This window comes from Trichechus manatus, unplaced genomic scaffold (assembly GCF_000243295.1).
Source record: "Trichechus manatus latirostris isolate Lorelei unplaced genomic scaffold, TriManLat1.0 scaffold00021, whole genome shotgun sequence".
NCBI classification, from domain to species: Eukaryota; Metazoa; Chordata; class Mammalia; order Sirenia; family Trichechidae; genus Trichechus; species Trichechus manatus.
Window position 1 is genome coordinate 8,191,422 of NW_004443957.1, and position 23,848 is coordinate 8,215,269.

General features: G+C 45.2%; 2 protein-coding genes across 3 annotated transcripts in view; one reads left to right on the plus strand and one right to left on the minus strand.

Annotated features, from left to right (window-relative positions):
• The first annotated feature begins 1,969 nt into the window (after nt 1-1,969).
• Nucleotides 1,970-9,710, plus strand: AGT (angiotensinogen). Its single transcript, XM_023728037.1, has 4 exons — nt 1,970-2,807; nt 6,760-7,027; nt 8,337-8,481; nt 9,275-9,710. The coding sequence occupies exons 1-4, from the start codon at nt 1,985-1,987 to the stop codon at nt 9,512-9,514; spliced, it is 1,476 nt and encodes a 491-aa protein (XP_023583805.1). The 5' UTR covers nt 1,970-1,984; the 3' UTR covers nt 9,515-9,710.
• Nucleotides 9,711-12,723: 3,013 nt separating this feature from the next.
• COG2 (component of oligomeric golgi complex 2) overlaps nt 12,724-23,848 on the minus strand; it is a 59,283-nt gene continuing 48,158 nt past the window's right edge. Inside the window, exons 12-17 of one of the 2 annotated variants that reach the window (XM_023728036.1) lie at nt 22,117-22,314; nt 21,106-21,178; nt 20,669-20,811; nt 18,582-18,721; nt 17,083-17,263; nt 12,724-15,483 (exon numbers count right to left, since the gene is read on the minus strand). In XM_023728036.1, coding sequence (XP_023583804.1) covers nt 15,382-15,483; nt 17,083-17,263; nt 18,582-18,721; nt 20,669-20,811; nt 21,106-21,178; nt 22,117-22,314 — 837 coding nt within the window. In that variant the 3' untranslated portion in view covers nt 12,724-15,381. The remainder of the gene's footprint in view (nt 15,484-17,082; nt 17,264-18,581; nt 18,722-20,668; nt 20,812-21,105; nt 21,179-22,116; nt 22,315-23,848) is intronic. The other variant, XM_004372822.2, reaches the window with a different exon arrangement.

Here is a 23,848-nt window from a genome sequence, read left to right on the forward strand (position 1 = left end):
TTAGTAGTACAGTATGCCTCTTCTGAAATGAAAAAGGTAGCTACCATATAAATTGTTTAGAATTGAATAAACCAATGGAATGAATATCCCTCCCCTCAAGTGAGAAGAATATAATAAGTTAACAGGACAAGCCCAAGAATCTCCTTTTCCTAGGCTTTCAGGCGAGTTCCCGCGTGCCCCAGCAGCTTCCCACCTGTTCCTGGGAGGTGAGGCTGGAGCAGTCACAGAGCTGAGAGGGAGAAGGGGGCTGGAGACTCTTGAGTTCACCCTGGGTGACCCAATCCAGGGCAGAGGCTCCAAATCCTGGCTGCACATCAACATCACCCGGGAGATTAATTCAAAATTGAGCTTTCCACGTGGCCTCTGAGGGAGGAAGAGGCGGAAAGACCATTTGCTCTGCCGCCCGGCCGGGTGAGGCAGCCCTACGAGGTTCAACAGCCTATGAGTTTTGAAGATGTGTAAAGGTCACCATGATGAATGCTTTACAAAACTTGTCACAGAGAAAGACTGAAAAAAAACCCACGAGGATCGTAAGTGCATAGAACGAGAGGCACCAAAGTTACATCTGATCAGTAACAGTGGACAAGTGAGTGCTCAGGCCCTTAGCTGTGGTGTTTAAACATTCTTTGCTGCCTCGAGTGAGGCATGCAACATTTTGGGAAGGAAAAGTGAAGAACTGGTCATGAATACAGATGACTAAAAAAAGAAAATTAGTGTTTTATTTGATGTCGATAGCCTTAGTACACAATAATAGATTTTGTGGACAAAAAAAATCTATACCCAGCCCCACCGCAGAGCAATTAAATAGCCTCACTGTGAGTGGAGCTGGGTGGGGCCGCTAACGTGCAGCTCCTTTGAGAACTGGTTTGGGTTTGGAGACAAGGAGGAAATGCCTGGACTTTGGTGTGAACCAGTGGAGCTTAATCCTGGCTGCGCATTAGGACCCCAGGGAGATTAAAAGAAAACAAAGTTGCTAGGCCACACCACAGACTAATCTAATTAGTGCGCCTGGGGATGAGACTCAGGCATTAGCATTTTCTAAACCTTCCCGGGTGAGTCCAGGGGCACCAGGGTGAAAGTGGCACTTCCGGAGAAACAGTAGGCTTGAGTGACATTTCTGTCACATACCTGCTGTATGACCTTGGGACCATCTCTTCCTGTCTCAGACCTTCCTTTTCTGTGTCTGTAAAGGGGTGAAAACAATTCCTTCCTTACCTGATTATCATAGCAATTCCATAGGATAATACATGAGAAAGGGCTTTTGTAAACTGTTACATATGATACAAACATGGCGTCTGTTGGGTTGTACAAATAGTTAAGCGCACGGCTACTGACTGAAAGGTTGAAGGCTTGAACCCACCCAGAGGCATCTCAGAAGAAAGTCCTGATGATCTGCTTCTGAAAGGTCACAGTCTTGAAAACCCTATGGAGCACAGTTTTATTCTGACACATGGGATCGCTGTGAGTTGGACTCAACTCCATGTCAACCAGTTGTATTCTTAAATGACACATGGTAGCTGGGAAATGAAGTGTAGATTTCCTGGTTGACTTGACACAGCTGGGTCTTTCTGGCCAGGCTGGCATATGCTGTAGGAAGAGCCTCTGTGTCTGATAGACTTGTCTTCCAATGGCCTTGCAAGCTGTCAGAGGACGTGGACTGAGTCCTTCCCCACCATCCCTGGGGCTGGGAGGCCTCCATGAAGGCCTCTGGCTGGTACACATTGGGGTCTCTGGGGGAGAAGGACAGACCTAGGGATGTGGGGGTCACCCCTGGATCATGTAGATACTTCCCAGGGAGCTTTAAGTCCATCTCTCCTCTTCATTATCTGTAGAAATGGATAGACCTTTCCTGGTCTATGTGGTTGCAGGGGATATTGGGACAACTAAAAGTTTGGCTAGTAGAAACTTAATAATCACCGGTAATCACTTTTACTATTCACAAAATTATGTTTCAGGGTACGCAGAACGAGCACCTCTGTCAGAGATGGCCCCTGCCAGTGTAAGCCTGAGGGCCACCGTCCTCTGCCTCTTGGCCTGGACTGGCCTGGCCACCAGTGACCGTGTGTACATCCACCCCTTCCACCTGCTCACCTACAGTGAAAGCAGCTTTGAGGAGCTGGGGGGAGACCATGAGGAGGGACCTCCAGACCCGACCTTCACCCCCGTTCCAATTCAGGCCAAGACATCCGCTGTGGACGAGGAGGCCCTGCGAGTCCAGCTGGCATTGGCAGTTGAGAAACTGGAGGAGGTTGACAGGCTGAGGGCCCTGGAGGTTGGAACGCTGATCAACTTGAAGGGCCTCCACATCTATACAGTGCTGAGCAAGACGTGGCGCACGGCCCATGTGCTGTCTCCAGTGGCTCTCTTTGGTACCCTGGCTTCTTTCTACCTGGGGGCCATGGACCCCACAGCCAGCAAATTGCAGACATTCCTGGGTGTCCCTGTGGAGACCCAGAGCTACACCTCCCGGTTGGACGGGTGCAAGGTCCTCTCTGCCCTGCAGACCATCCAGGGCTTTCTCGTGGCCCAGGGTGGAGAGCAGGGTGATGCCCGGCTACTCCTGTCCACAGTCGTGGGCCTGTTCACAGCCCCCAGCCTGCTGCTGAAGCAGTCATTCGTGCAGGGCCTGGCTCCCTTTGCCCCCGTCACCCTTCCACGCTCTCTAGACTTGTCCACTAACACAGATCTCGCTGCTGAGAAGATCAAGAGGTTCATCCAGGCTGTGACAGGGTGGCAAATGAGCATACCCCTAGCAGGATTCAGCCCAGACAGCACCCTGCTTTTCAACACCTTAGTCCACTTCCAAGGTAAGGCGGACCCTCAGGTCAGCTCTAGCCCTGAGCTGGGTGCAAAAGGTGGCAATTCTCTATCCTTATGGAGTCGGTGTTCAATGCTGCCACTGACCTAAGCAGGACCAGGGCTCAGAGATGGGGCAGGTGGGCAGGAGTGAAGAAAAGAGGAAAGGAGGGGCTGTCCGTGTGAGTCCTTGGATAAGCAGTGACTGAGCACCCACCTACTCTCCTACTGCCCTACCATGTGCTGTTGTCGTTACGTGCCGTTGAGTCAGTTCTGACTCATAGCGACCCTATGCACCACAGGACAAAACACTGCCAGGTCCTGTGCCATGCTCACAATCATTGGTATGCTTGAACCCACTGTTGCAGCCACTGTGTCAATCCATCGCGTTGAGGGTCTTCCTCTTTTTTGCTGACCCTCTACTTTACCAAGCATAATGTCGCTCTCCAGGGACTGATCCCTCCTGACAACATGTCCAAAATATGTAAGACACAGTCTTGTCATCTTTGCTTCTAAGTAGCATTCTGGTTGTACTTCTTCCAAGACAGATTTTTTCATTCTTTTGGAAGTCCATGGTATATCCAATATTCTTCGCCAACACCACAATTCAAAGGCGTCAACTCTTCCATGTGCAGCTAACCAAAAAAACCAAACCAGTTGCCATGGAGTCAGTTCTGACTCATGGTGACTCCATGTGTGTCAGAGTAGAAAACTGTGCTCCATAGGGTTTTCAATGGCTGATTTTTCAGAAGTAGATGGCTAGATCTTTCTTCCAAGGCACCTCTGGGTGGACTCAAACTGCCAACCTTTGGGTTAGCAGCCGAGCACGTAACTGTTCTCACCACCCAGGGATGTGTACAGCTACTGTGGAACATACTTTGTTCATTATTTCATTGTTACTTATCGATGCAGAGTATCATTGCCTTTACTTACTGATGAGGAAGGAAGTGGAGACTCAGAGAAGCAAAGTGACTTGTGCAAGATCACACAGCCACATCTCCTGGCCTCACGTTCAGAAGGGAAGCGTTCATACCCTTTAGGAAGAGCAAGGACTAGGCTCACTCTTGCATGTAGAAATAACTTATTTGCTTATTCAAATCACTTTCATACTGGGAAGGGGGTATTATGAAAAAATCTGTGTTACAAAGATTATGCATTCATTTGACAAATAATCATTGAGACTTTGCTCTTTGTAAGACTCTGACCCAGGCGCCTCAAGTGGGAACAGCCTGCAGGCCCTGCCCCTATGCTGCCTGCCAAAGGGCAAAGGGAGAGAAGGCATGCAAACAAATAACCCGAATATCAAGCTGCCAGTGGAAGTGCCCTAGAAAATTACCGTGAGCTGCTGAGAGTGACCAGGGAGAGGGAGAACTCTGGGGCATAGGGGAGGTCTCAGTGGTGCGCCCTGGGGTAGGACTTGGCCAGAAGGGAGGGCATCCCAGGCAGCAAGGATGTCATGAGCAAAGGCATCGAGTTCAAGGCGAGGACAGAGAACAGCAAGTGGCTTGTTTGACCAGAGCATAAAATGGAGACAATACCAGTGAAGGCAGGGTTGGAAAGGTGGGTTGGCACTAGATTTTGAGAGCCTTTGAGACGCTGAGACTCCTGTGTTGGAGGTCATTGGTGGGTAGGCTGTTGAATAGGGCAGAGTGATGCTCAGTGGCCACCATAGTGGGCTGCACTGTGTGGACTGGAGGCAGGGAGGGCAGTCTGCAGGTTGTGCAATAGTCCAGGCAAACTGTGCTGGGGACACGCACTCCAGGGGTGGCTCTGCAAACCCATGGGCAGGGGGCAGGGAGGAACGTGCTTGAGAGACACTGGTGAGGCTGACCCAGAAGACTGCCAACCTTGTGGGGGACAGAGGAAGTTAAGAGACAGGACTGTGGAAACAGAGAGGCTAGGGGGAGCTTGATAATCTTCTACAATGGTGTCCTTCGAGTCACTGTGAATGACAGAGGGAAGAAGAGCCCCCAGTCTCCCTGAGTGCGGGTGAGAGATGACGAGCCAGCCCTGAGGATGCTGTGCCATCTGGGAAGGGTTTGGGGGTGCTGGGCTAGGCGGCTCCCTCAGAGGAGCTCCAGGAGGACTGTCAGTGAGGAAGTGAGCCTCCAGAAGGCAAAGGCGACAGAGGCCCTAGTGCTCAGGAAGCAAGTCTCATTTCCAAGAGATGCCAACTCACAGGATTCTGACCGTGGAGCTGAAAAAGAAGGGGCAGAGGAGGAAACTGGAGAGGGGAAAATTGCAGACTGCACTCAGGATGCAGCCCACCTCCACCCTGTTCCTGCCCTCTGACTGTGCTTGGCTCCTTAACTGCCGCTGCCTTTATCTCTGCCCAGTGGGAATCGGAATGCCCTTCTGCCCTCCACACGCTGTCCACTCATGGAATTAGCAGGGTGTATGGGTGCATTAAGCTCCTCTTTGGCAATAGCGTTCCATGAAAATGGCCCTCGCGAATCTCTGTGCACTTCTAATGAGCACAGGCTGGGGGTCTGGGCCGATGAATTCGTGCCCTTGGTCTGCACTTCCTGCCATCCCGAGGTCCATGACATCCGTTGACTAGACCTTGGAGATTGATTTAACCCCGTGAAGAGGACTGTGCACTGTGCTTGAGAGGAGCAACAGAGGGTGGCTGCTCCTTTCAGAGACCAGTCTCTGGAGACAGCGTCCCTTCTCTGTTGGGCACAGACAGCTTTGTTGGAGGAAAGAGATTTAGTCCTTTATCCCTTTAAACTAGAATGCCTCCCCCAGGCCTGCTTGGGCAGTGCTAGGTTCCTGTGGGATATGTGTGAGGGGGGACACAGCACCTTCAGAGTACTAAGGACAAGGACCATGTCGGGTCTGCCACTCTGTCCTCACAAAATCCATCCCTGAGGATACGAACACATGTCCAGCTCCTTCCTGCCAGGGTTGCTATCCTCCTGGCTGCTCCCTCCTTTCACTTTGGAGAGCTCCAAATTAGTGCAAGAAAGACTGAAGGGCCGGTTTGTGATGGCCTACACAACATCCCCTTGTCCTCCTAGAAACATCCCAGAAAGCCCTTTGCAAATGAGGGAGAGCACTGCAGCGGAAGAGAGTGGTCAGGATCAGGCTTGGGCTGCTGTAACGGGGAGACCCCAAAGAGCAGCGACAGTAACCAGGCAGCTGGTTCATTTCTCCCACAATGGCCTGAGCTGGGGCAGCCCTGCTCCTCCACTGACAGGGTTCAGATCCCTGCTGTCTCCTCGCTCTGCCATCCTAGCTTACTGTGCACCCTCACTCCTCTTTAAGTTGCACATGTCGCCTCTACTCAAATCCTGTGTCCCATGTCTGCCTCTAGCAGCAAGGCTGCTGAGAAATGGGGTGTTTATTCCAGGGGCCATGTGCCCAGTGATTCGCTCTAAGCCTACAAGAAGGGAGACTGGCCGTCCGAAGACCACCAGCAGTCCTACATAGCTGGTGTTGTGGTGGGCTGCCAGGGTCTGGGCTTAGCTGGTCAGTTTCTAGCTCAGTGAGTTCCTTCAATGCTCTGAGCCATGGTTTCCTTTGCCAGGCTCAGAGAAGAAGGTAGATGTAAAACCTCAGGTTCAGTGCCTGGCAGTTCTTATTATTTTATTGAACTCAAAACAGCTAGGTTTTGGAGGAGGAAGACTAGAATTGCACTGAGGGTGACATATTGTGCTGAGGAACATGTGGAGTGGTTTGGGGTGTGCTGAGGAAGAGAGGGAGATGCGAGGAGAGGTGTGGGGTGGGAGCAAGGCCTTCCAGTGTCTTCCAGTAAAAGGCTGTCTTCATCAGAAGCGCCTTTTCTTCTCTGTGGGGAACTCGGGCTGAGGCTGCTGTACCTCAGAGGAGGAGGGGTGTCAGAGTTTGCCTGTCAGGCTTCAGCTCTGAGTCGACCCCTGCCCACAGCCACACTGCCTCTGCTCAGCAGGCACCCCTTGGCCACTGCCAACTCTATCTTTCCTGCCCTATCTGGGTTTCCAGGAACGATGAAGGGATTCTCCCTGCTAGCAGAGCCCCAGGAGTTCTGGGTGGACAACACCACCACAGTGTCTGTGCCCATGCTCTCGGGCACTGGCACCTTCCAGCACTGGAATGATACCAGCAACAGCTTCTCGGTGACCCGCGTGCCCTTCAGTGAGAATGCCTGCCTGCTGCTGATCCAGCCCCAGCACACCTCAGACCTGGAGAAGGTTGAGGCCCATGCTCTCCAGGTTGACTTCCTGACCCGCAAGAAGAATCTGGCTCCCCGGTATGGCTACATTGAAACATGCTCTGAATCTCAGGTTCCCCCAGTGGAAGGTGGGAGACCGTGTTACTCCTTCTGCCCAGGCATGGAGGAGGGCGGGTGGGCAGGGTGCTGGGCTGGCTGAGTGGCCTCAAGCACTGCCACTGCTTTTCCAGAGCAGACTTGTGTTTATGCACCCACTCACCCATCCACCCACCCATCCACCCATCCATCACCTATCTATCCACTCATCCATCCATCTACCCATCTAACTACCTACCCACCCACTCATCTATCCACCCACCCATCCATTTATTGATCTCTTCTTCAACTTATTGTCTCTCTGGGTGCAGGTGAGATGAAGAGGAGAAGAAAGTGTTCTTTTTTGTGCTTATGTTAACCCACCTGTTTTGGAGGGAGAGGGGGACATATTTCCCCACCCACCTTACCCCATACGTGTACAATCTGCAGCATTGCAAGAGTTTCTCGGTGACAGACTTTCCAGGAGGGTCTGACTTCTTAAAGAGAACTGGGGGTGGGAGCTTTCTCACGGAGCTTCCTTTGACTCCCAGAACCCCCATTCCCTGTGTAGTCCTTGTCTGCTGCCCAGTGGGAGGTAGCCATTAGCTCCTTTTTCCTACTGTTGGCAGAAAGGAAGCAAATCCCCTTCAAGAGAAGCACTGCCTTGTCCTGCTTCTCAGGGCCAGGCCAGTGGAGCCCAGAAATCTGCTAGGCACTGGACACATCATGTTTGGATGTCACCAGAAGCATTCATAGGTTCTCAGGTATGCCAGAGGAAGGAGAGGTGGACTTTTCTATGAGGAGGTCACATGCAATGGCGTATGTCATGTGCCCCAGCACTGTGGCTGACATTGTAGATACCTCTCGCCTCTCTCCCTTCCATGGGTGGCTCTTCATCAAGGGCAGAGAACCACTGAAAGGTGGCCAGGAGGACATAATGTGTTATTTTAGAGAATACATAGTATTTTTTTAAAAATTACCCAAGCAATACATTTTCAACACAGCCAACCTGAAAACAGAAGAAAATAAAGAACAATTATTCATAGTCTATCACCCAGAGATCATCCCTGTTAAATTTTGTACATCCTGATCATACTGTTTCAAAGAACATGGAGGGTTTTTATTGTATTTGTTGCAGAAAATGTTTCTCAAGGGTTAGGGTAACCTAGCTGGGTGAGGTGGGCAAAATGGCTCCAGACACACGTGTTTCCAAGTTCCCTAGCACCTTGGTTTAGGCCAGCCCAGCCCCTCAGGCCTGGAGCACCCTGCAGGAGCCCCGAGCAACGTTCCTAAAGTGGGTCCCTCTCCCCAGGGCCATGCGCCTGACCATGCCGCAGCTGGTGCTGGAGGACTCCTATGACCTGCAGGACCTGCTCACTCAGGCCAAGCTGCCCACTCTGCTGGGCTCCGAGGCGCACTTGGGCAAAATAAGCGACGCCAACCTCAGAGTTGGAAAGGTAGCATGTGGGGGCCACCATGGGGTTGGACGGGATACAATGAGAGACCACAGGGAAAGCTTTAGAGGTGGGGTGGAGTTGGGGGCAGGTCGGTGTGCTCCCACCTGGAGAGAATGGGCTCGCCAGGGACAGGTGGAGAGCATCCAACGCCCCTCGGCAGGGCTTCCTCCTGCCGAGTGTGTGTTCCTTCAGTGCAGGGTCCTCCCCAGATCCTAGGGCAGGGCTTGGACTAGAAGGCGGTAAGTGAGGCACCTGGAGCCCTTAGAGGGAGCGCTTCCTTAAGCCTCGGGCCCTCGGTGCCTCAATCTCCTCACCCTAGTCCCGATCTGTCGCATAGCTCCCTGCCACAGGGAAACACCCAGCGTAGACATAGGCCAATATGTGCCACGTGTGCCAGTGGACTTCCGCAGTCATTGGCCAAGATCCTGCGCTGCTCCGGCACTGTGCGGGCGCTGGGGGAGGAAAGGGAGCACTCCGGGACCTGCCCTCAGACCTCACGGGGACAAGAGCCCTCTGCGTTCCCGCCGCAAAATGAAGAGTCCTGTGCGGCACCGCGGGGCAGCAGTCAGCTCTGCCAGGGGCAACAGGGGCAGACGGAGGCAGGAGGGTTAGAGGTACGGTTTGGGAGGCGCAGCCACGTGAGCTGGGCTGCGGATGTCCCTGCCCATCTACATGAGAGCGCATCACCCTGACAGCTGGAAAAGCCCCCAGGCCAGCGCTGCGCAGCTCCGAGGCCCCTAGTCCACCTCGCTCTTCGCTTCTGTCCCTCCTGACTTCCGCTGCTCTTTTGCAGGTGCTGACCAGCGTCCTTTTCGAACTCAAAGCGGATAAGGGCAAGCAGCCCCCAGAGGCAGCCCAGCAGTCCGGCGGGCCTGAGGCCTTGGAGGTGACCCTCAACAGCCCGTTCCTGTTCGTCGTCTATGAGCAGCGTGCAGCCACTGTCCACATCCTGGGCCGCGTGACCAACCCGCAGCCCAGGGATGGGACTCCGGGCCAGAACGTGAGGCCTCAGAAGGCAGGCGTGAATTTGTGACCACAGTCTTCCACTTTTCCTTCTCGTTAGTCCGCTTTGGCTGGAGAAAGGCCGTTTCTCCCTGGTAGAAGAGTTGCTGTGTATAATGAGCAGCAGGAACCTGGCGCCCCCATACTTCCCAAGGTGGTTAGCTGTATTGTGGATAACAGGGTGTGGAGCCCAGAACCAGAGTTAGCCAGGACTCCTGTCCTGGAAAGAGCCTAAACAAACTAACTTATTTTAGAAGCCAAAAAGGGTTTCCTTAATTTTAACTGAGAATAGAGATTAGGTTTTGAAATTAAAACAATTTTTTTCATTGCCTTGGGTTTATATTCCGCTTATTGAATGTGAGAATATGAATCTGACTGGTATGTAGTCTCCACAATACCTTAGTTTTTCTTTAATGTACCATTTGTGCTTTTTGAAAATTTCGTTATGAAAAACACAAGCATCTGAATTCATGTTGGAATGTAATACCATGATCGATTACCCCTTGCGTTATTAATAAATGCCATGTAACAATAAGCAAAACATTTATATCTTTCACTCAGCAGCAGAACAGATATACGTAAGTTAGCTGACAGACTGTACAAACACAGTGCTTTTGAGGACCTTGAGCCATGTTTTGGATAGAATTTCCATGAAGGGCCTGGGCTGGTTAGTACCTACTAGTTAAAAGTAACTCCTTGCTTCTCAATGAGGAGTTTTAGGTGATGCCTTTCTCTGGACACTTCAGTCCATAAGCAGTACTGGTCATTGTTGGTGGTCATTGGTGTGATGGACAGATGGGCACCGGTTGGGGGTACGGTACCTCACTTGCAGCTGATAAAGGGACTGGGCAGGCTGGCACTTCTTCCTTACTGGTGACATAGGGTCATACTGCTGCTTCTACTGTGCCTGGGGAGCAGAAGATAAATCAACCTTCACATATAAATATTTGCAAAGTGCTTTCTGTTGAGCGTCTCTGCCAGCCCCTTGGGTGGGATAAAACCTACACCTCCTAAATCTGGGACAAGGCCGGATGAGGGCTGGGTACCCAGCAAGCCCACAGCTGCTGGCTAATAACCATGAAGACGCTTCTTTGTAAAGCACTTTATCTTCCTCTTCCCTTTCTACCTTCTATAAACATTGGAATGAATAAGATATTTACATACCTGTTAGCTGTTGATAAGCACTAAGAAGACAAATGCAACAGTGCCGAGGGGTGGGAGAGGGGATGATGGTTTCAAAGTTTAGAGTTCTTTCACTTAGGTAGGAGCCCTGGTGGTGCAGTGGTTAACTGCTCAGCTGCTAACCAAAAGGTTGGCAGTTCAAACCCACCAGCTTCTCCATGGGAAGAAGATATGACAGCCTGCTTCCGTAAGGATTACAGCCTTGGAAACCCTATCGTGCGATTCTACTCTCTCCTATAGGGTCTCTATGAGTCAGAATTGACTTGACCACATGGGGTTGACTTTGGGGTTCACTTAGGTGATTTTAGGGGCTTTAGCAGAGTGTCTGTGGGAACTGCCCTTTCACTTCTGCCCAGGCCCCCACTGCACACTGAGCCCAGTGGATAGCGGCGCTCTCAGGTGCTGTCTGGAGCAGAGCATGCTACAAGGACAGGTAGAAGGAGGCTGCTCCTCCAACTTAGGGCCCACGATGAGGCAGAAAACAGCAAGGATATCCTTCAAATCTAAGGGCAAGGTGTGAGACAGGATACTCAGATTCTCATCTCACATTCCCCAGTCTCTCTCCAGCTCCAATGTTGAGAATGTCAGTGTGTCCTTCCCACCACCGTGGGCGTGACTGTCTGATCAGGGTCCATCGTGGCCAGGGCGTGAAGGTCAGGAGCCTGGGTTCCAGAGGGGGACAGACTGGGCAGGACGTAGAGTATGTGACTGCCTCTCTGAGCCTCAGAGCCCTCACTGGTAAATGGGAAATGCTTGAGTGAAGATATGAATAACCACTGCCATATCCATGGCATTCAGTACATAAGAGACACGACTTCCTGCCCGTAAGTCCTGTTCTGTGGAGGCAGAGCAGCAACAGAGGTATGGGCCTGTAGGCACCTGGACATGCTCACTCAGGTGAGGCTTCACACCATCATCAGCAGCTGCAAGGCTGCCAGCGCGTATTCTGGGCTCCTCGGAAAGTACTTCCCTTTAGTTTTTCTTCAGGAGACAGTAGCTGGCACTGATGCTGCCAGTCACCCATTCAAGAGGACCACTGCCAGGTAAGGGCTGGGCTGGTACTTGGGGAGCAGAGATGGTGATGTCTCTGGGGAGGACCTCAAGTCTTCAGCCCTCTTGGGAGATAGGCAGCACCTCTCCCTTTTTTAAAGCTGAAGGTGAAGATTTTTGCTGACGGATCCTCTTAGGTCCTGGCAACCCTTCTCTAGCTACCCCCTTCCCCACTCCCCAGATGAGCTCCTGCTTTCTGCATTTTCCTGGAATATGCATCATACACATACCGAGGCTTTGCAGCTGATTTCCGTGGCCTGTCATCTCCTTACAGAGACAAAATCAGCCTGAGCAAGGTGTGCCCATTCGTCAGAAACGCTCCACCTCACAGGCAGCATACTCCACATCCCCTTCTGGCGAGATAAATACAACACAGCAGTTACCCTTGGCATAGGCTGTGATCCGGGCTTCCTGCTCCCTCACCAAAGTGCTGTGAATTCTAAGTGCTCATCACAGTCCCTTTGTTCACACACAGGACGGATTCTGTTCACTCCAACGGTCCCTATAGTTCTTTGTTCACTATTCACCATCATTCACCTCTCAGCACTTCCCGAGTTGTTCCACTCTCAAAGGCTCAGTGTGGATAGGTGCCTGGCACAGGTCCTCCTGTTTGGGTCTTTTTGAAACAACTTTTGGATGCCAAGTGTCTTGGGAGACCTGGAAGCCCAGGGAGCAGAGCGCTTTAAATCTTGCTCCTCCAAGCGTGGTGCCTGGACCAGCAGCATCAGCATCAGGTTGTTAGAAATGCAGAATCTCAGGCCCCACCCCACGCCTCCTGAATCAGAATCTGCATTTTTGCAGGATGCCCGAGTATGCTTACTAACGTTTAGGAAGGCTGCTTTAAATGGTGCACACTGTGTCGACTTCAAGCATAGCTTTCCAGAAGGGGCAGTGGCCACCAGTCAGTCACCCTTTAGTTTAAGCTCTCAGGTGGATGACACATCTTAAAATCACAACTCTGACCATGGCGTTTTTTTAAAAAAATTTCTAAAACTACCGCAAAAAAAAAAAAAAAAAAAAGATCCAAATACGTATTGTCTATTGAATTCAGAAGTGCCAGCTGGGTGCCAGGCTTTGTGCTGGTCACTGGGGGCCAGCAGGAAGCCAGCCCAAATGGCTCCTTGCTGACTCCTGCAATCACCAGTGACGCCATCCTAAGACGTAAACAGGGATGTTGCCCAGTGACAGCTAGGGGAACAGAACATTCGTGTTTTTAACTTTATTTTAAAAACGCAACCGGCAATAGACTGACCAATTTCTTCTACTTAGCAAGCTGCTTCAGCTTCTGGCAGTTGCTAGGAGCACAATGTTGCCAACCGACTGCTGTTCTCCAGCTTTTTTTTTCTATGCACACAATTATAAATGGGAAGTTAGTTCAGAACAGATCTCTCAAACCTTACAAAGACACAAAATACCCAACTTTCTCAGATTACTTAGCACAAAGGTATTAATCCTATTGTTTCAACTCTTCTAAACATTTCTTCACTGAATTCTACATCTTCCAGGGATTGAAAGTACTTATCCCTTAGACAAGGCAATTATTTAGCAACTAAAATCACTTTGTCAAAGATTTTGGCTGGAAGTGAGCTCTGGAGCTACAACCACCACGGCAATACTTCTCATGGCCCACCAAGGATATTTAGATCCCAAATTTGTTCCTAAAGTTTAGAAAATGGAAAGATTTTGGTTACTCATTTTGCAGCAAAACCTGATTTGAACAGAAATGAGGGTATTTAAAATCTTTGCATTTCACTACAGAAACTGTACTGAGCAAAACTACATCATCTTTTTGCTTCCTCCAGTGTTGAGTTCTTTATGTAACAGAGAACCAAACGGGCAGAACTCATTCCCTCTACTGCTCTAAATTACAAGCCGTCCTTCTAAAGAAGACCGAAGGGCCCTGGTGAATTCTTTAAACACTTGTGGCAGATTATCCTGATGTGGCCTAGACCAAGAGCTAGATATTGTTACAATATTACTCCCTTAAAACACAGCAAAGGAACAACTTGACCGCTTGCTAGAAAGAATTCAGAGTGTGCAAAATATGAACTCTGAACTTTAACTTGCTTAAGAACAAGTCAGAGGTGAAATAAATTCAAGACACGGACATGAGGTACCAGCAGCTTCCTTCTCTATAGTTTTACACTTGTAAGCACAACACGAATCGGTAGTTGTGCTCAGTATAATTTCTGTAGGGAAACTTACTGCAATGCTGGGCTCAAGTTGTCCTGGGTCCTTTTCTCCTGATTATGCAAACTGCTGGGGTTCTGGAACCTCATTTTTGATAGTTATCAGTATCTAACAGAACAGCAAACGTGGCATATAGTATTCAAGTAAATAGTCAAATCAAATGAGCATTAAAAATAGATTCCTATATAGAAAGAGGCTCTGTTTAGACTGTGTGGCGTTCCCTTCTGCCAGTTTGGTGTGTGCCCACCCACTGTCACAGTTGACAGATGGCACTTGGGAAATGCTAGGAAGGTAGGAGGAGAAGGGAAAGCAATAGTTTTACCTGGTAACTTTGTGGAACTTGTGATTCTATAAATTGATTGATTACTGAATCTGCTTTCTTAATTCCTTACCATTTATTTCTTCTTTTCCTTTTTCTCTTTATAGCTAACCACTGAACAAAGAATAAGAGGTTGAGATGAAAAGAAATGGAAAGGTAGAGGAATAAAAATGCCTGCCTTCATAAAATCATCAAACTGAAAGGGACCATCGCTCTCAGGGTAGAAGCTACAGCTAAGCACAAACTCCATTAAGCACGATGCTCCCCCCAAAAAAAGTGTGAGTGAATGAGCCAACTAAAACCTTTCAGTACCTCTCTCCAGTATTTCTAACTCTTATTAGGACGTTCTTTCCATCCTATACCTATGAGTAGCTGCAGAAAGGGCAGTACCTAGGGACTTCCATGATAAGGTGCGTTGATTCTTTTCCCATGCAGCACAACTCCCACTAAGGGACTGTAATAGGCAGGACCCTTCACTAGGTGCTAACAAGAGGCATTTTCCTGTAAGGAAACATCTGTCTTTTATAAGGCACAAGCGACGAGCAGTATTTAACTTGTGCTAAATTTGCAAATGAAAGGTGCACACACTTCTTTTATTCAGGAAATACAATTTTTCCTACTGTTGTAGCTCCTGAGAGAGGTGTGAGGAATGAGCATGATCAGAAGCACTGTGCTTAAATACCAGTGTTGACGGGGACCCCCACTTCATAAACTCTCTTAGAAAGTCAATACATTGATGGTTATTGTCATTTCAGAGAAGGGCGCTTCCATACAGTGAGCTATGGTCGCTCACTGCAGTAGTCTCTTCTACCTGCAGGTTTGGGAGACAACTTTGTACATTCATATTTACTTTAATCATATTTTAGAAATCAGCTCTTCCATGCTAAGATTTACAATAAAAATAATTTGCTCTGTAAACTACAGTACAAAGTTTCAAATGTCTTAAAAACTATCTTCCATACAATGGAAAAAGGCTTTGTGTTCTTCTTTTTGCGTTAAAGAAGACCCAGATATGCTGAGAAAAGATGCATTGACATGTTGCTGGAGATACGCTGGAAGCACTTCTTTGCTACATAGACTTAGTAACAGAACAGAGCCACTTTCTTCCCATTGGGCTAGAAGTCCAACTTTCTCTCCCCCAGGATCTTCCAAGATGCTTAAGGCTGCTCTGCTGTTGCCTGGTCCTTGGCTGCAACAACAAGCTCTATGAGAGCTGGAAAGCTTTTTATGTTGCTTGCTTGCAGGCCCATCTTTTGTATCTGCAAAGGCCATGAGAGAATGAATTATATCACTATGATCTAAGCTGAATGTGAAAAATGACCCTTATAAAAAACAAAACAAAAAATCCACTCCCCTCACCCCTCCAATCAGAAAAAACACAGTTCTCTGGAGATCGGTAGGATACTTTTTCCTTTAGAGCAAAAGATTTACTTATTGTAAAACTTTAATTTTTGGGGTCAAACACTTAGCATTCTAAGCAGCCAGTTTGTTAATTTAGCTCAGTCCATCAAATCGGACCCTTACCAGGAAAACAGCCTTTTCTGTGGATTAAAAAAAAAAAAAAAAACTAGAAAAGAAAATTCGCAGTAAGAGAAATAATAAACTATTTTTTAAGTAGACAATTTAAAACAAAAGTATTAAACCAAGCTCTTAATTTCTTAACATATCATCAGCATTTCTTAGAATCTGATGAATTGAAAACACTTTGGCACAGCAACTATTATGGATTATTTTGGTACCTAAGACATGGCATAGTATGTTTCCACTTTTGTTTAAAAGGAAAACACACACACACCCAAAGAAAGATCTGGGAAGATATACGGCGAAGTGTTTGTGGGTGTTTCGTGGTTAGTTTTGGGGACTGAGATTATGGTAGTGCCTTGTCTTTTCCTTCCTCTCTCCCTCCCTTTCTTTCTTTTGCTTATCTGTTCTTTGCATTTCTGTAACAAATTTCCTTGCTTGTTAAAAGACTTCAAGTTTTTCTTGTGAAATAAATATGACAACTGAATTTTTGCCAGATATACCTCTAAATTCACCCCAAAGCAGAAAAAATTTACATTTTTAGTGACAGCCCAGAGATGTAAGAGATACTTCAGTCAGCTAGAAAACTAAGTATTTTCTGATGGAAATTTTACAATTTTATTTCTTTCTCTCTGAAAACACAGTTCTTCCCTTGAGGATCTACTGCTATATGCAAAACCTGGCCGGTCTCTGAACCCCTAAAGGTTTTATGACATGACACGGAAGCCACTTTAGTGAAAATACAAGTGTATGTTGTCCACATCTGCCTCCTAAGTGATATATAGATCAGGACTCATCCATGTGTCATGATTCTAAAATCTGTTTATAGAAAGCCTACAAAACCAGGCAGAGATGCAAAGAAGTTACGCTTAGACAATTTCTCAAGTACCACAGGAGGGGTAAGGCTTTTCTAGTTCTTCTAAGTCAAACCAACAAATATTTCAAAAGATACTGACTTAGCACTAATTATGTCTCAGGTACCTTCTAGGCAGCGGACAAAAATGATAGCCATCTCAGTCCTTGTGAGCTTACAGTTTAGTGGGTTTCACGAAGATGAGGGCGAGTGAACAAAGATATCAATGGCACTAATTATCAACTCATGAGATTTCAGATAGTTAATGATCAATATTTTTCTGTGTTTTCTTTTTCATAATTCCTAGGTGCAAATTCCTGACTTTCAAAGTATTTTGAGGCCCTGTCCCTTTTCTTCTTAACACTTGGGAAGTCAGCTCCCTAGGTACCTCAACAGCATCGTGGCCCACATGAAGCATCAGGCAACTTCCCAGCCCTCAGAATTCATTTTCAGAGTTGCTGGAACTGATGACGCTGACCATTACCTGCTCTCCTAAGTGCTCAACATCTAAGGCCAACTGTAGCCTAATCTTGTCGTCATCGCTCATGCCACCACTGGAGCCAACGGGGTTGGGTGAGGTGGTTTTCCTAGCTTGTTTCAGCCTTTTTAGACTCTCCTCCATTTTTTTCACAGAGTTCAGTACATCTGACACGGTTTCATAGTACCTTGAGAACAAGACATATTTACTGGTGAAACGGAAGTCTCTTCATATAACATCGAACACAGTAATTGGCTTCGTGGACAAAAACAGATTTTTAAGATAAAAAATTAATCTCCAATAAAGCATTCAGCCATGGTAAATACTTAATGTTTCTTAAAGATTTTGAGAATAACAGGGTCTTAATTCTCCAGTACTACATTTTCTCAGAATGTAAGAGATAGGTACATGGGTTTTGTTTAAAATTTTAATCCTGAATAGCAAGAGGAAATCGAATTGTCTTTCATATATTCAGGGTGAACATATATAGCACATTCCACAAGTGCAAGTAGCAAGTTCATTTATAATCAGTTCTAGGAACAGCTTATCTTTTAAAGAGTAAAAGTATTTTAAAATTTAAAATAAAATCAATTACCTTCGAAATATACTTAAGCATGATTAAATTTCCAAATTATAAATGAGTTATATTCCAAAACTTTGTTTACAAACCACTACTTGGCATTTGGAATACATGTGCCCATAAAAATATTATAAACTATTGTTATATTTTAAATTAACCCACAAAGGCTACTTAATTCTAAGTAACTGAAATAATAAAATGCTGTTATGAAATTAATAATTAAACAAAAGTTAACAATTAAATTGAATATTTTTTAATATCTTCAATGCTGGCATTTGGGGAAAAGGAGATTTAATTAGAAATGAAGAGACATTCAATCACAGTGATTCTGAAGATTTCCTTGTATATTCAAGGGTTTTAGACACTGACTCTTTATCAGTTGTAATTCACTTCAAAATGTATGTTTTCTATTTCCTGATTATAGGGTCTTCCCAATCTAAGCCCTTGATTATCTGGCATGATGACAGCCATTTCTGGACAGGTAGAGCTGGGCAGAGAAGAAGTATTAAAGGGAAAGGTGTGAGTGGACTTGTGAGAATGATGTCTGTGGGGATAGCATTAAGAGTAGTGAAAAGGTGACATGTACAGAGGGAGCATGGGATGTGCTTGCACCCCAAGGTAGAGGACGGAGCTGGTGGGACAGTATATGACCTGAGAGACCAGGGACAGGTAAACACAGACCAGCTTGGCTATAGTCGCAGGTATAAGGTAGCACCCGAAAGAGCCTTGTATGGGATGGGGGGGAAACCACACCTCAGTCTGCAACATGAACGGGCAGTCTGAGTCAGGCATTAGAACTAACCGAGTGCCTACCCTCCAACGTGTGTCCAGTGACTGCATCTACATACAACCCAATAGTCTTAGTGACCTCTGCCTTAGAACTCTTCTAAAAAAGTTCCATATGTTGTACTTTGAAGTTACTTACTTATGAGTGCTCTCAGAAAGTGCTCCTTCTAACCACTGCTGAATTATTGCTGGTTTGAGCTTATCCTTGTGTTCACTCTGAAGCTGGTAAAATGGCTTCAAAGCACTGTCCACATAGGAGGAAGCTTTAGTTGGGACCTCCTGTAATAATGTTGGCAGGGGTTAAATATGCACAGAAAAAATAATGCAAGAGAACAACAGTTATCCCAGCCTCAAGTTCAAAAGGATACTACTAGCATTTCAGTTTTGGGACACGTACAACCTCCATCCCCTGCCTCCAAAAGTAACAACGATACCACAGAATGACACCTGGAGAACAAGAGGGAGTCTAGAAGACCAAGCAAGTGAGGATGATGTTTGGAGTCAGACTCGATTCAGGTGCTTGTTCAGTACAGCATAGTTATCTACTAAACGTCCACACAAATCACCCGGGATCTCATTAAGCTCAGGTTCTGATTCAGTACATGGGGGCTTGAGTTCTGAGCATCTGCATTTCTAACAAGCTCCCACCAGGTGATGCTAATGCTGCTGGTCAATGGACCACCATCTGAGAAGCAAGCATCTAGGGCAAGTCACCTAAGGTTTGGTTTCTTCATCTGTAAATAAGGATACTGGTACCTACTCCACAGGATGTGCTATGAGGAGTAACAAGAGCATACGTAAAGTGTTTGGCAGTGTCTGACTCAATTCAAGCACTTAATAAATATATTATTATAATATCCTATTGAACAGAAAGGGAAAGTTGGTAGATAACTAAATGAAAAATAATGTATTTTGCAATATAAAATAGGTCTCTCTCCCCCACTTCCAAATGGGAGCTACAAATCCGACCAGAAACAACAAATTACAAGATGAGGTACTCCCGCTAGAAGTGATAATTGTGTTGCATGTCCCAGATTTTAAAATGAAAAGGAGAAACAGCCATAAAGGAGACTGGCTAAAATCTCAGTTCACCAATGAAGAACAACTCATTGCATCCAAGTGTTCTACTAGATGGGGAGACTAATGAAACAGTAGACAAGGGTCCGACACCAGCGGATTAATAAAAAGGCTGGCCCAAAACAAGATATGCTTGTTATCCCAAAACAGCACAATGTCTTAGGAGATTTCCACAGTTCCTGAGAATAATTACTTACTTGTTCTCTTATTTTACTGTGGTAAACGTCTGCCAATTCACATTTTTTACACATACAATTCAGTGACACTGGTTTTGTTCATCACGTTGTGCAACCATCACCACTATCTGTTTCCAAATCGTTCCACCACCATTTCCAGAAACTCGGTGCCCCCTAAGCTAAGATTCTCTTTCCCCCTACCCCCTACTCCTGGTAACCACTGATAAACTTTGGCTGCTGGCAATAATTTTTGATAAGAAACTGTCTAAAATTCAACTCTATGACTGGGAAAAAAAAGAAAATTTTAGGGAGAATTATGTGAGACCTAGCAAAGATGAAATGAGAATAAATGCATGAAAATTAGAGCACAATAGGAAAAATCTAAAAACTGGTAAAAATAAATTCCCCAAATCACTGTTCTATATGAGAAAACAGGAAAATTTGACTTTGAACACCAGCATGTGCTCAATTTTTCATCTTCTAAATGCCTTTTATATTTTTAAATGTAGCTCTTCAAATCTTATTCAAAAAAGTCAGTAGAAAGCAGATACTTCCAATGACAATATGAAGGGAACAACATAAGTTTAAGTTTTTGAGCTACAAGACATGAAGACAAAAAAAAAAAAAAAAAAATACAAGACTTTAAAAATATTTTATTAAAATGCTTTCTTTTGAAAAAAGGTATCTTTCCTTAAGGACAAGAGAATCCAGAAAATGTCCATACTATCCAAGTCCAACTACCTATGTTATGTTTGCCCAAAGCACCTGACCATCCACCTGTGGAGATGGAAACACCCATCTCTTCTCAAAAATAAGATTTCTTTCAATGTGATGGATTAATTCTATCTCAGGTTACTCCTGGGAACCTATTTCTGTCTCTACCCCAATCATTCTCTCCCTCTTCTGGTTCGTCTTGGCCTTACCTAATATATACTTCCCCACCTGAAACGCTTTTTCAGTGAATGGCACTGACCTTATTGGTTCTTCGGTAAAGCCTTGGAACTTCCAGAGCACTTTTCAGGTAACTGAAACAAGAATCACTTAAATCTTGGATGATCTTTTTACTCAAGGAAGGCATACAGGCTGACAAAGAAAGCTGGGAGTCCTCAAGGGCTGCTGTTGAGATATACAGACTGTATTTAGTCTATTCAGAACCAGATACAAATTTTACTTTAAACACTGGCATACTTCAGAGAGTGTACTATAATCAATCAATCAAATTATTAGAATTAAACTTGAGATCTCATTCAGGGAAGTTATAATCACAGAATAAGAATATAGAAGCTGCCAAGGATTTACAACTAGAAAAGAAAATGTTGATTTAAACATATCCTACAGTCTCTGAAATTAAAAAAAAAAAAAAATTATTTCTTAGTCAAAGAATTGCTGAGTCGAAAGATTCAATTTTACCTGAGACAGAAGAAAAATTCTTAAAGCCAATCATTTCAAGTTTTGGTTTGATTGTTTCCAAGAGTTCTGGAAGCTGAAATAAATATACACTTTATATATTCAGCTGCTTTTTATAAATCACAGGAAGAGGCAATTCTATTTGCAAACTAAACTACAAACTAAAATATTGTTAATAAATGGTAAAACTAAAATTGGCACTTTCAGTAATCTTCTTCAGGGGACAGAATATTCTTACTTAATGTTTTTACTTTTATAAAATAATTTAAGAACATGGGAAATAGCCAGGTTTAATGGCTATCAACAAGCACAGAGAATAAGCAAAAACATTTTCTACTCAGTGGCTCTGAATGACACCAAAAAAGCTCACAATAAAGGCCATTTTTTTTGCTCAAAACATACAGTCTTTTTTGTTTAAGCACCACATAAAATATTTAAACCTGAGAAAAGCAGAATTACGTATCAGAAGACTTAAAAACTAAATTCATTCCACAAAGTTCTTTTAACGTTAAAAGCAAAAACACATGGTGCCTAAACATAAAAAAGCAAAGGAAGAAGCTTAAATATTTTAACAATTTCAAAGTATAGCTGAAGATTAAACAGAAATATTTGACTAAGTAAATTAAAAAATAATTAAAATTCAACCTACTAAAGATCATGCCTGCACAGAAAATGCTGAGCTAATGAAAAAAACACTGGGGCATGACTGCTCTGAGCATATTACATCACTATGAAAAAAGAAGCAGAGGCTACAGGTTACTAATATACCAGAGTGGACTCATAAGCAGAGAGGTAGAGAGCCCATTCTTGGGTACCTTACATGGAGACTACCAGCTGTGGAGAGATGGAGAAATACATAGAAGGGGAGACAAAGAAGATGACCTCTCTTGAGGTATCCTTCGACCCCATAACTCTAAGCCCTGTCATACCAAATGGTGTCATTTCTTTTGTACACGCTACTTTCTGTGAAAACGGTGAACCTTCCACTCAGAACTCTCTGGGACACATGCTTACCTGCTCCTGAAGCTTGTCCAGGTCTGCAACCACATATACAAGGTGAGTACTGGAAATGAAAACCACAGGCTTTGTTTCAGAAGGACCATTTCCTTGATCGTCATTAGTTCCTTGGGTGACAGAAGGGTCTTTGCTACCAGTTACCAAAGGTTTTTTAACATCCTTGGCACTCTCGTTAGAGATGGGCCTGAGGAAAAGCTGAAAAAAGACTTTAATCATTAAATACTTTTACATGAGCAAGATACATAAACATTTATATATGTATGTGGGTCAACAACTCTAAAATGCTAGATTTCTACCAAGTATTCAGTAAGTATTTCCTAATAAAGAACACCTATTGTTTCTCTACAGGCAGGTATGAAGGACTGTGAAAGAGACAAGGACAAACTACAACCCCACATGCATTGATCCTCTTGGAACTCAAGTTCCATTTCTGGTGATTAAAAAGAGGCAAATGATAAATAGAAGTAAGTCCCCAAACCAAAGAAAAATTAATTTTTTGCACATTACAGGTTTTAAAAAATTAATTAACCATATTAGGTAAATAATTTACTAAATTTATAATTAGAATTAGCAAAGGTAAAACAATCCAAGTCTAAATCTCATTTTGCTTCAAATAATACACTAAAACTTACAAAAGCCAGAACCTGTGTAAGGCAGAAACCTGCCTGAGAAGGAAAACTCAAATATTTTCCACTAAAAACAGGGACAGAAAAGCGGTAAGACTGCACCCTGTGAAAGGCGGAAAACCTGTGAGACCCAGAAAAACAAGGCAGTCTTGTGGAGCTCCAGCTCTCACAGCTTTTACTGTATAAACAACAAAGTCTTCTTTGCATAACACTTTGTTACAAGGGAAAAACACAAAGCATCAAGAAAAGAATGGAATACTGAACATTCAAGTCAAAGTAATTTATGAGAAATATTAAAAGAATTGCTGGCTAGCAAGAATCATGCTTTGGCAGGCACTGGCCTAACCAAAGAATCTCACTACCCCCACTCTGTCCTGGGAATTGCACAGTGAGTGGTCTTCAGAAACTGCTTGATGGACCAGGACCGGGTATCCTACTGCTTGTCAGGCCCTTCAGTCAACAGCCAACAAAGATCTTGTCGATTCATACAACAGCGATGCGTAGAAGTTATTTTCCCATTTTGCAGAGGAAGAATCTGAGACTCATGAAAGCTTAATTTCCACAAGGCCACAAAATTAAAAAGCAGAAGAGCTAAGATTTGATTTTGTCTGACTCCAAAGTCTATGATCTTTTCATTAAAACACACCACAAGATGATAACTGGGTTACCCTCCTACTCCAGATAACAAAGATTTTATTCCTTTCAATGTATGGTTTCTCTTTACATTGTCTTTTTTAGAACATAAGAAAACTTACATCCCTCTCTCAGATACCGGTCACACTGCAATGGTTGGCTTCACCTTCAAATGGGCAGCGGGGTCAGGACACCTCTGCAGGCTGGGAGCCTGGTATGGTGCCTGGTTAAGGGTAGGTGTTCAGTATTTAACTCTACCAAAGCTCTTGTGGGTCACACATTTCTGGCTTCCTATCTAATGTCTAATAAATCATCATAAGCATATGGATATTTAATATATTTGACTACTTAAAAAGGGAAAAAGGATATTTTGAAAAGAAGTAAAGGTTAATTTTACTACTTTTTATCTTTATAATAGCATGACTATTTTAACTTCTAAATATTAAAATATTTACACTGTGATTTCATTA